General features: G+C 50.8%; 1 protein-coding gene across 2 annotated transcripts; it reads right to left on the reverse strand.

The window, feature by feature from the left end:
• Positions 1-1,128: 1,128 nt before the first annotated feature.
• On the reverse strand, positions 1,129-11,705 carry LOC102450336 (rano class II histocompatibility antigen, D-1 beta chain-like). 2 transcript variants are annotated; one of them, XM_075912017.2, is made up of 6 exons: positions 11,079-11,705; positions 10,678-10,932; positions 9,068-9,328; positions 8,711-8,944; positions 4,710-4,814; positions 1,129-4,429 (listed from the first exon to the last, which is right to left on the reverse strand). In XM_075912017.2, the coding sequence occupies exons 1-6, from the start codon at positions 11,146-11,148 to the stop codon at positions 4,422-4,424; spliced, it is 933 nt and encodes a 310-aa protein (XP_075768132.2). In that variant the 5' UTR covers positions 11,149-11,705; the 3' UTR covers positions 1,129-4,421. The 2 variants fall into 2 exon arrangements, with proteins under 2 accessions (XP_075768132.2, XP_075768131.2); XM_075912016.2 differs by having other exon boundaries at positions 1,132-4,429; positions 8,711-8,980; positions 11,079-11,696.
• Between the last annotated feature and the right edge of the window lie 556 nt (positions 11,706-12,261).

Genomic DNA, 12,261 nt, shown 5'->3' on the forward strand with positions numbered 1-12,261 from the left:
GGCCATGTCAGCTGCAATTTGCCCCTGAGGCAGGGGATAGATGACAACCGGCAGTGGGTCACTGAGGCACAATGGGCGTAGGGAGTTGGGGTTCCCAGAGGGGTAGGTCCCTAGAGATTGGGAGGTCCTGTGGCAGGGCAGTACCCAGAGGGGAGAGCACCATGGATCTGGAAGGGGACGTGGTTCTAAACACGGAGGTGGAGAAAAATAGCTAACAGCGGGGGAGACATCAGCCAGAAGGGGGTGCTGAAAAGCCAATTCCCAGAGTGTCCAGCAGGGGGCGCCCATAGGGTAAATCGTGCCATGTTACACTGGGGGATAACGGGTCGGGTGTTGACTCGCCATTCACACCTGTCTACTAATGGACGTCGACTCCTTTGGGGCAACATAAAGTCTTGCACAGTTGGGGAAGCCCCAAACTCAATGTTCCAGTAATGCAGGAAGCAAATCTTCACACACAGGGACAGAGCACGAATTCCCCCATGCGCTGCAGGTCTGGGCGTTTAAATGATACCTCACAAGGCTACACAATTTGCTGTGTTCATAGAAAAATAACCCTTCCAAACCAGACTGCGAGGGGACACGGCCAAGCAGAAATTCATAAATGAATTTGACACTGTCAAAAACACGTAAAGACACAGAACGGCTCTCACACGGCAATCGGTAATTTCCTCTTCCAGTGCTCTCACTGTCTCCTCATGGCTGGACATGAGCCACGGCCATTCTGGTTTAATTAGCATCGATGTCACACTGCCACCTCTGTACCTTTCCTTTTTTTCTCCTTTCTCTTCAAGCATCTGAAGAAGTGAGGTCCATCTCACAAAAGCTTATACCTTAATGAATTTATTAGTCTTTCAAGTATCTGGTCTAGACAGTACTGGGTCCTGCCTTGAGGACGGGGGACTGGACTCGATGACCTCTCGAGATCACTTCCAGTCCTCGTATTCTATTATTCGATCACTGGACTTTCTGTGTTTAAGCAGACTTTGTACAACACATAATTATCTGGTTGGGGTGATTATGGGGGTCCCACTGTCCTGGATTCGCACAAGAAGAATAACACCCCCTAACCCTCCTCCCGCTAAAAACAAAGAGATTTGTGACCCAGCCCAGCCAAAAGCAATCAATTGGACAAAACCCACCCATCCCTCTGACCTCTTAAGCATAGTGGGTGTGTTCATGCAAATGAGGTTGACTTATGCAGTGCACATCCCCCACTCGACCACTAGGTGTCAGGGGAGAGCTAGGACAGACACAGCTTACACTGGGGACCCTGATGGGACAGGCAGGTTGCCCGAGGAAGGAAGGTGCATTCCCATGAAACCCAGCGCGTACAAAGCAAACTGACAAAGCTACTGCAAATACAGTTTAATTTAATTTAATTAGAGCCTCTAACACGGACCCACATCGGTTGCCTTTTCTCTTTCCTGCTGCTGTGTTCCTTGGCTCCGAAACCCACCTGGGGCCAGATCCATGAATATAAACATGGAGTTTGCCATTAGGTAGCACATGCCTCCACCCCACTCCCCCATACACCCCCATCTACTCAGTTCCCTCCTTTAACACCAGTCTGCTTGTTTCGAGGGATAGCCTTGGGCGGTACTGGCCTGCACTCAGCATCCTGCCGAGTCTTTATTTCCCTCCCGTATGGATTTATTTGGCCTGGCCTCCCCCACCCCTCGCTCCTTTCACAGGCTGGTATCTTTGGAGAAGAATTCTAACCCGAGAATCACCCCCAGTTCCTTGCTTGAGAGTTGGGGATTCCCCCAGAATTAAACACACGGGTCACCCCCTTTTTCCTCCCGGGGTTACTCCCCTGTGTGCCTGGTGAGTTTCACCTTAAAAGAGACCCTGAGTATCCCAGGGGGGATGTTGGGTAGTTGGGGACCCCTCTGTTCCTCCTTGCTGCAGTCCCTTGTTCCTAATGGCATAAACAACAGCAGTGCCTCCACCTCTCCACACGTACCGGTGCGTCTTGGGAGCCTCCAAGAATCAAGTATCAGAGGGGTAGTTGTGTTAGTCTGGATCTGCAAAAGAGACAAGGAGTCCTGTGGCACCTTAGGGTGTGTCTTAACTACATGGCTCCGTCGACGGAGCCATGTAGATGAGGGTGGTCGGCAGAGGGAAATGAAGCCACAATTTAAATAATCATGGCTTCATTTAAATTTAATTGGCTGCCGCACTCTGCCGATCAGCTGTTTGTCGGCAGATTGGGGTAGTCTAGATGTTCCCCTGTAGACAGGAAAGCCTTTTGTTGACCTCCCCGTTATGCCTCGTAGGATGCATCTGATGAAGTGGGTCTTTGCCCATGAAAGCTTATGCTCCAATACATCTGTTAGGGTATGTCTAGATGACAGGGTTTCGTCGACAGACGTTTTGTCGACAGATACTGTCGACAAAGCTTCTGTCGACAAAGAGCGTCTAGACGACAGCCAGTTCTGTCGACAAAGCAAGCCGATTTGTCGACATAACAGTGTGGATGCTAAGGACAGTGTAGATGCAATAATGCCTTCTATCGACAGAACTCTGTCAATAAAAGGCGTTATTCCTCGTAGAATGAGGTTTACATACGTCGACAAAACTGCTGAGTTTTGTCGACGTTATGTCGACATAACTCAAAGGCAGTGTGGACCCAGGTATAGTTTTGTCGACAAAAGTCCACTTCTGTAGACAAAACCCTGTAGTCGAGACACACCCTTATTTTATAAGGTGCTAGAGGACTCCTTGTTGCTTTTCCAGGCATCAACTTATTCCAGGAATAATCTGGATCCAACTCCAAAACAACCCTTATAACTAATATACATCCGGTGGCTTAGATTAGAATTCACACGCCTTTACTGAACAACATTAAGACACAGAGTTTAACAAACGTCAATGGACAGCAATCAATTAACCGAGCACACGGAAATAAATAACACGTGTCTTTATTTACCCGCTCCCCACATACCCTAGTTCAGTGACTATCTTCCTTTGGCTCTCAGAGTCCCAGATACTGCCTGGCCTGGGCGTGCTCGGAGACTGGCAACTGGTGCGGAGACAGCCCTGGGCAGGGTGTGTGTGTGTGTCAGTCCAGGGAGCAACAACTGCACAATCCCTCTGCCTCCAGAGCAGACCCCACCACACGTCAGCAGCTCTAGGGCCCTGGGCAGCTCCCTCAGCCGCTCTCCGGACCCAGAGTTTGCCTGTCTCGTGGGCTGCATTCCGGGCAGCACTTTGCCAACAGCCCTAGTGACTCCCAGCACCTTCCCCGCAGCCCTTCTCCACCAGGGCCTCCCCTGCCAGAACCAATCTCCTCCAGGCCTTGCAGCAGCCGGCGAGATCCCAGCCCCGGCAAGCTCCAGAACCCGCCCGGGCCAGCCAGCTCCTCTCTCCAAACTGGGGCAACCAGCTCTCTCCCTGCACTGCCTGGGAGAGAGCAACGGTTTCCCTCCTTTTTCGCAAGGGCTCATGGGAGTTGTAGTCTCTCGGGCTAGATGGCAGCACCTAGGACCCTCCCAGGCAAAGTCAGAGGTTGCTATAGCAATGGGGCCTACACACACAAGATGTTCTACACAGTCAGTGTATTCAGCGGGAGATAAGCGGAACAGCAGCGGGTACCACAGCCACTTGCGGTCCCCCATCACACTACTTGTGAATTTCCCCCGACACATGATCCGCTGCAGCAACCACAAACAGACTCCTGTTGGCACAAGGACTTTTCAGGAGCCCTTCCCCATCAGTGGCCACCATATCCTCCGTGCAGTGATCGCCTCTCTAATATGGCCAATTGCCTTCGGGGCAGCCCACAGGGCTTACGTGTGGAGTAATGTGAGAAATCCCTCCTTGGGTTCTACAGGCATCCGTAGTAACAACACAGGGAGCTCCTTGGACGAGGGAAGGGGGGTGACATAGCCAGGGAATGTTGTAAAGTTTGTAAAAGCAGACCATACACAGTTCATTTCCTGTCATGGCAGGTAAAAGGCGCAAACACGATTGGTGACCAGGGCTAGTGAGTTGGCCGCAGAATTAACCCTCCTTCATCACAGTGGCCTCAAGGACATCGTCACGGAGACAGACAATTGATTTTAGTACTTTTGAAATAACTTCCGAGTGTAGACAGGCCCTGGGAGACGATTGCCAGGAGGGTGTTAGCAATAGCTTACCAGGTGACTGGAGGATGGGAGAAGCAAAGGATGGTGGGGCAGAGATACCTCCCTCTTTGCAACCTCAGGAGTATTGGTATTAGCTGCAGCCCCTTAACACCTCCTCTTTTCTAGGGATAATCTATGTGTTCCCAGCACAAGCCAGTGGCCCAGCAGAGCCAACTTAGTGTCCGGTCACTTTTCGCCTTTGGAGGAAGCTCTTGTGCATGAGGATTTTGCCGTGGATGGAGCAGAGTTGAGGGTCCCCGGCTGTGTCGGTGCTGGGTGATACGGTCCCTTTCAGGCCCCTGCAGGAGAAAGCAAAGCAGGAATTGACCTGTCTGGAGACTCAGACACCTGGCCTCCCTCCTATGCCTGGAGCCAGTGTGTGTTGGGGACAGGAACTAGGAATCGGAGCTGCGTGCCAGGTTTCAGCCGGGAGCCCCAGGGATCCCAGGCTAAGCAGGGTCAGGCTGGCGGATACTTGGCTGGGAGAGGGGGACTCAGCAGGGGGCGCTCTCCTCTGCCTCTTATTGCTGACGCAGGGTGGTCTCTAGGGGGCGCTGTGCTCCTGGGAGCATCACTCACCTGGCCTCCTCCATGGTGAACAGACCCCGACAGCCATCACAGCGAGGATGCAGCCAACCACAAGTACCAGGACACCAGTCACATTTGGGGGCTGGGACTCTGGAACTGTCCCAAAACAGACTGAGTCAAGGATCTTCCACACTCCCTGTGCCCTTCCTCTCCCATAGGGTGTTTACCACCCCCACATGCCCTGCCTAGGAATCCTGAACTAGTGCCTCCTTCCTCCGGCCGGCCTGTCCCTCCTACACACAACCCAACCCCCCTCTGATTACGCCCTTCCAGCATGACTAAACTCCCAAGAACGGTTCTCCAGACAGTTATGCACACACCTTACAGTAGCCCCATCTAGGTTGTGTTCTGTTTACAAGCAGTCCCCGGGTTACATGGATCCGACTTACATCGGATCCCTACTTACAAACGGGGTGAGGCAACCCCGCACTAGCTGCTTCCCCCCAGCAGACCAGGGAGACGCGAAGCTAGCGCCCCCCGCAGCAGACCAGGGAGACGTGGAACGGCTTTTCTCAGCAGACACCTCAGCTTGAGAATAAAGGCCTGAGGGAAGTGAGGTGTGGGAGAATAAAACTGAGCTCTGGAGAAATGTTTGGCTAGAGTTTCCCCTACAATATATACCAGTTCCGACTTACATACAAATTCAACTTAAGAACAGACCTACAGTCCCTATCTTAGGGTGTGTCTAGACAAAACTATACCTGCGTCTACACTACCGCTGAGTTCTGTCGACATAACGTCGACAGAACTCAGCAGTTTTGTCGACGCTGATAAACCTCATTTTACGAGGCATAACGCCTTTTGTCGACAGAGTTCTGTTGACAGAAGGTGTTATTGCATCTAGGGTTGTGTCTAGACTACAGGGTTTTGTCAACAAAGCAGCTTGCTTTGTCGACAGAACTGAATGTAGTCTAGACGCTCTTTGTCGACAGAAGCTTTGTCAACAGTATCTGTTGACAAAACTTCTGTCGACAAAAGCCTGTCGTCTAGACGTACCCTTGTACGTAACCTGGGGACCGCCTGTATAAGACGGTGATACAAGACCATATAAAATGCCTTATGAGGTCTAGGAATCCTACATCCATACTTCTCCCTTATCCACAAGATTTGTTAACCTAATAAAGAAAACAATCAGATTGGTTTGACATGACTTGCTCCATACTGGCTGTTACCTGTCACTTTAGCATCTTCCAGGTGTTTGCAGATGGATTCCTTAATTATCTTTCCTGCCACAGAAGTTCAACTGACTGGTCTGTAGTTTCCTGGGTTGTTCTAATTTCCTTTTTTAAACATGGGCCCTAGATTTGCCCTTTTCCAGTCTTCTGGAATCTCTCCTGACTTCCATGATTTTCCAAAGATGATAGCTAAAGGCTCAGATTCCTCCTCTATCAGCTCCTTGAGTATTCTAGGATGCATTTCATCAGGCCCTGGTGACTTACAGGCATCTAACTTTTCTAGGTGATTTTTGACTTATTCTTTTTTTATTTTACCTTCTAAAACTACCCCCTTCCCACTAACATTCACTATGTTAGGCATTCCTTCAGACTTCTCGGTGAAGACCGAAACAAAGAAGTAATTAAGCATCTCCACCATTTTCAAGTTTCCTGTTACTGTTTCTCCCTCCACACTGACCAGTGGGCCTACCCTCTCCTTGGTCTTCCTCTTGCTTCTAATGTATTTATAAAAAGTCTTCTTGTTTCCCTTTATTCCCGTAGCTAGTTTGAGTTCATTCTGTGCCTTTGCCTTTCTAATCTGGTGACTTGCAGACATCTAACTTCTCTAAGGGTACATCTACATTGCAAGCCTATTTCCGGATCCCAGAGGTATCCCAAAATAGCTTGTGGAGGCAGGAAAAAAGGGAATAAGGGAATGTTTTCTTCCACAAGCTACTCCGCGTCCAAGGAAAGTGTCCGATATTTCGAAATAAATTTTGAAATAACCGATATGCTAAATAACCGATATGTAAACCTCATTGCATGACGAATAAGGGATATCTCGAAATAGTGCTTTATTTCAAATTAAATAATGGCGGCTTCATTTAAATTTAAATGGCTGCCCCGCTCTGCGATCAGCTGTTTGTCGGCAGATCGGGGCAGTCTGGACGCGACGCGCCGACAAACCTCGTGAAACCAGGTTTACCTGTGCCGATCAAGAAAGGCTTCTTTGTCGGCGCGTCGCGTCCAGACTGCCCCGATCTGCCGACAAACAGCTGATCGGCAGAGCGGGGCAGCCATTTAAATTTAAATGAAGTCGCGATTATTTTAATCGCGGCTTCATTTCCCTCTGCCGATCTGGCTAATCTACATGCCTCCGTCGACGGAGGCATGTAGTTTAGACGTACCCTATGTTGACTAAAATCTGCCTTCCTGAAATCCATTGTCTCTATTTTGCTGTTCTCCTTTCTACCGTACCTTAGAATCACTAACTCTTCTTTCATGGTCTCTTTCAAATTCTCAACTAGGGTACATCTAGACTACAGAGTTTTGTCGACAGAAGTTTTGTGGACAGATACTGTCAACAAAGCTGCTGTCGACAAAGAGCATCTAGACTGCATCCAGTTCTGTCGACAAAGCAAGCCGCTTTGTTGACATAACAGTGTGGACGTAAAGGACAGTGTAGATGCAATAACGCCTTCTATCGACAGAACTCTGTCAACAAAAGGCGCTATTCCTCGTAGAATGAAGTTTACATACGTCGACAAAACTGCTGAGTTTTGTCGACGTTATGTCGACATATCTCAAAGGCAGTGTGGACGCAGGTATAGTTTTTTCTACAAAAGTCCACTTTTGTCAACAAAACCCTGTCTAGACACACCCTTAGTTCCTCCCTATTTCTTAAAATCAAATCCAGACCAGCTTCCCCCACTGTTTATTTTTCTCAGTTCTGAAATAAAGAAAATGTCGCCAATGTAGTCCAAGAAGTTACTGGATAATCTGTCTCCTGATGTGTTAGTTTCCCAACCGATGTCTGTGTAGTTCAAGTCCCCCATCACCACCAAATCCTGCGCTTTGATGATTGTGTTATTTCAAAAAAACTGCATCCACCTCTTCTGTCAGGGTAGGTGGTTTGTGGTAAACACCTACCATGACATCGCCCTTGTTTTTCACCCCTTTTAACCTCACCCAGAGACTCTCAACACGTCTGTCTCCGACATTCATTTCCTCGTCAGTCCAAGTAGAAACATTTGTAACATGCAAGGCAACACCTCCTCCCTGCTTTCCCCACGTGTCCTCCTGGAACAAGCTGGACTCTTCTAACCAATATTCCCGTTGTGTGTATCACCCGGCCAGGTCTCTGTGATACCAGCCATGGTGCAGTTAAGAACATAAGAACGGCTGTACTGGGTCAGACCAAAGGTCCTTCTAGCCCAGTAGCCTGTCTGCTGACAGTGGCCAGCACCAGGTGGCCAGAGAGGATGGACCGAAGACAATGATCAAGCGATTTGTCTCCTGCCATCTCTCTCCAGCCTCTGACAAACAGAGACCAAGGACACCATTTTATCCCCTGGCTAATAGCCTTTTATAGACCTAACCTCCATGAAATTATCTAGCTTGGGTTCATTTGGGTTCATTTATTGGGTTCAGTTGTGTTCATTTATTAGCTCTTCAAGTTCTTCCTGCCCATTCCCCACATTTGTACACAGGCCTCTAAGATACTGCTTGGATTTTGCCTCCCAGTTCTGCCTTGTCCCCCTTTGTCTCTGCTCTTATGGCCCATGCTCCCTCCCATGTCTCGTCTCGTCTCTTCTCTGCCTCTCACTTCTGGTGTGTGAGCCCACAGTACCTCCCTCTGCTTCCCTTTCCTCTGAGCCCCCCAAAACATCTGCCCACTCCCCTGTAGGCCTCTCTCTGGCCACTCATCCCCGGTGCACCCAAAATGCCCTCTCTGCTTTTCCCACCTCCCCTTTATCCCCCCACCCCATGGGCCAATCTCTGCCATGACCTTTCCCTCAGTAGCCAGCCTCTCCCCATGCCCTGCCCCCCAGTACTCACCCCAGGTCACTCTCAGGGTGGTGTTCCCCAGGCTGCTGTGTCTCACCACACACACGTGCTCTGTGGGGCCGGCCCGCTCCTGCCCCAGCTCGATGGACACCTGGATCTGGAAGGTGGAGTCCCCGTTGGGCCGGATCCCGCTGCTCAGCTGCTCCCCCCACTCTAAGGTCACCTCAATGTTACGGGGGTAGAAGTCCGTCACATGGCAGATGAGGCGGTGTGGCTGGTCCTGGGCTGCTGGGACAGGGATCACACGGACTTTGGGCTGGGCTGTGGGGGAGAGAGGGTTACGTATCACTGGGTCTGGGAGAGCAAGGGCAGTGTGTTGGGACTGAGGAGCATCAGCAGAGCACTCACCTGTCTTCCCAGTGATGAACTCCCTACTCTCCTCGATCAAGAACTTGCATCGCTGAGGGGTGAGCCCTGCAAAAGTCTCCCTGGTGCGGTTCCAGTGCTCAGCCAGGGACCGGGCCACTGGGTGCACCGAGAACCAGTGGTTCTGGTCTGACTGGTACCGCAGCACGTCCTCCCCGTTGAGGGAATATCTGGTCACGATTTGGACCGCGCCGGTGGCATCATCCAGCTCACAGTTCTTCAAGATCTGCATGTAGAAGGGCTCTGGGGACAGAACAGATGCTGGACCTCAGTTTGCAGCAGCTGGATATCGGGGAGGGGGAAGTTCTTCCATGTACTGTACGCACAAATTCTACACTCTGCTCCCTGCCCCCAAACACACACCCAGAACCTGCCTTCTTCCTTAAATTGGGAATAGAATTGAGGAGTCCTAGCTCCCAGCCTCCTTTGCTCCAGCTGTGGTGGGGTTGTATCACAGAGACCCCCTTAAAATCAGGCCCAGTCACAGAGATTGTGAGGCCGGTAGTTTAAGTCAAACTTAGTTGAGTTGATCTAAAGGAGGGGGTTGTGCCCATGAACGCTTATGATGCTATAAATGTTTGTGGTTGTCTGTAACGTGCTACGGGACCCTTGTTCTTTTTGAAGAGTCCAGCTGGCCAGACCCACCGAGTGTCACTTGCCACGGAGACCAACTCTGAGCATGGTTTTGATTATTTTGGATCTCCAAAATTTCATCCTCAGCTTCATATTGAAACCCTTTCTTTCCTCGGCGGGCCTTCCTCGCTTTGAATAACTAGCTCCATTTTCAAACCATTTGTGATTTCTTTTGTAATAGCTATTGCTCCTGGAAAGCACCTTCTCCGTCAGACTGAACCTAAGAACATGAGAGCGGCTAGACTGGGTCAGACCATAGGTCCATCCAGCCTTATGTCTTGTGTGCTGATAGCAACTAGTTGCGGCTCCTTCTTCTCATTTATGCTACATACTTTACTGCACAAATTGCTCACTCGATAACCTCTAGCCTGAAGAAAGATTTCAACTGGTGTCTATTTTAAAATCAGCTGCTATATTTTTATTGTTGATGGTGATGTCATCCCACTGTACTACTTCCAACAGAAGCCCCCAGCATCTGTCAACAGAAACCATCCAAGACCCCTAGCATGTATTTGACAGCACTGGTGTCTATTAAAACATCTGGCCAGTCCTCACAGCATCAAACAGAGTAAAAGGCTCCTATTGAAGGTAAACATTTTCATTTTGGAGGTGATTTTCCAAGACTTCAGGCCATTTTCAATACAGTTGAAGACGATTACGTCAACTCCATGTTTCAGGAAGACGGTGTAACAACGTGTCACTGACATCCCACCTACTGCCCCCCTGGGGTACCCCATCACCTGCCCTGCTGGGCCAGACCCCCCGGTATCCTCCAGAGATGCCCCAGAGATGAGGTCACATCACCCATTAGACCCAGGGACAGAGCCTAAGACTCCTGCATCCCAGCACCTTCCTCCACCTTTGCCCCCTTTCAAACAGCTAGGTGCCCATTCTCCCAGCTCCCTTTCAGCTGCCCAACTACCCCCTTCCTGAGCTTGGTGCTGGTCCAAGGGACTCACCGGACTGTGGGGTGCTGGTGTTCACCTCCTGTGTCAGGACCTGGTATGTGGTCTGCACCCAGTTGTCCCACTCCTGGCACCGGCTCCAAAAGTCCTGCCTGTCTTGCTTGTAACCATTGCGAGGAAGCAGCTGGCGGGTCTCACTGTCATAGACGGAGAGCACCAGGTCGTTCACCCTCTCCACACTCAGCCGCCTGGGAAGACCAGGGGCCGCCTGTGAGGTGACGAGCTGGAGAAAGGAGAGACGATGCAGCCCTGCAGGAAGGAGAGAGACTGGGATGGAAAAGGCACCCCAAGATTTTGTACAGTATCCCAAGGGACCCTCCTGAACCCAGCCCTGGAAGCAAGGGGCTGGGATGGGGGATGGGCCCCAGGCATCCGGCAGCACAAGGACCACTTACCCGCCGAGGTGACGAAGCTGAAATTCAGGAGCCAGAAAGACACGGAGAGACGCCTGACCCAAGGGGCCATGCCCCTGGAGGGGTCAGGAAAGCAGCTTTATGGGGGCGCGGCTGATTTCAGGACCCAGCCAACAGGAAATACAATGGCTGCCCACCATGTGCTAGGCTCTCTGTCTGTGTGGCAGCAAACACAGGAGAGGAAACCCACGCCCACAAGCGGAGGCAACATCAAGAACTGAAATCAGCCGTCCCTCCCCCGCCTCGCTCACTGGCTCACAAGAAGCCTGGCTCCCCACTCGCACCATTAACCCTTTCCAACTCCAGTTGCTGTCTACAAGTTGTCGCCGGCCCAACCGGAGTTTATTTTCTGGGGAGGTTTCTGTGACTGCCCGAGAACAGCCCCCAGCTGCGCCAACCCACAGCTGTGAGCGTCGGCCGTGCCTTGCCGGGAACACGGGGCTTTGTGGGGGTGGCTGGAAAATCATTGCCGCAGTAAACGTTCCACTGACGCTTTTCCAGCAGCTCAGGGCGTCTGTCTGTGCAGCTCCCGAGGGGGCCAGCAGGCCGCCGTTACAAGGGACAGCTCTTGAGTTCAATTGGAAATGGCCCATCCCGCACTCAGTCAGCATAGGCTGGTACCCCAGGGTGCATCTTTCCGCTCCCCTCCAAATCCTGGGCCTTCGGTGCAGATGACACCAAGCAGCAAAAAACACCCCTAGGGAATGTAGGTGAAACCTGTTAGTGTGGTTGTTATTCTTGATAACTAGAAGATTTACCTGGTGTTGCCTGGTGCCAGGGCTAGCCTGGCATGCTGGGGGCTGTGCTGCCGGCCAACAATTGCTCCCTTTTGCTTGCTGCACCCCTATTATCATTCCTGTGTATAACTGTCCCTTCTATCACACCCCTCCCTTTTCATCTAATGCAAACCAATCCCATTCCAGCCACATCCCATGTCCTGGCACAACCAAACCGTGATCTTGCTTTCAGTTACCATAAGAGGAAGCTGCATCCCAAATTTCATGGCTTGGGCTCTTCCCGTTTAGGAGAAGTTCTTCAATAAAGAGACTCACAGACAAACGGACGGACACACAGACAGAAAGACAGACACACAAACTCTCTAAAAGATATAGTAAATAATGATAATACCATGAGGACGGGGTGCTAAGAAAACTGTTCCCTATTC

Source organism: Pelodiscus sinensis, chromosome 30 (genome assembly GCF_052426305.1).
Source record: "Pelodiscus sinensis isolate ZL-2025 chromosome 30, ASM5242630v1, whole genome shotgun sequence".
Taxonomy (NCBI): Eukaryota; Metazoa; Chordata; order Testudines; family Trionychidae; genus Pelodiscus; species Pelodiscus sinensis.

Bases quoted from the DNA above. Each gene is read 5' to 3' on its own strand.
- LOC102450336 (XM_075912016.2), bottom strand. From the start codon at position 11,148: ATGGCCCCTTGGGTCAGGCGTCTCTCCGTGTCTTTCTGGCTCCTGAAT. The intron at 9,329-10,677 runs GTGAGTCCCTTG...TTCTGTCCCCAG, and splicing joins CACCAGCACCCCACAGTCCG to AGCCCTTCTACATGCAGATC. The intron at 8,981-9,067 runs GTGAGTGCTCTG...TCTCCCCCACAG, and splicing joins GTTCATCACTGGGAAGACAG to CCCAGCCCAAAGTCCGTGTG.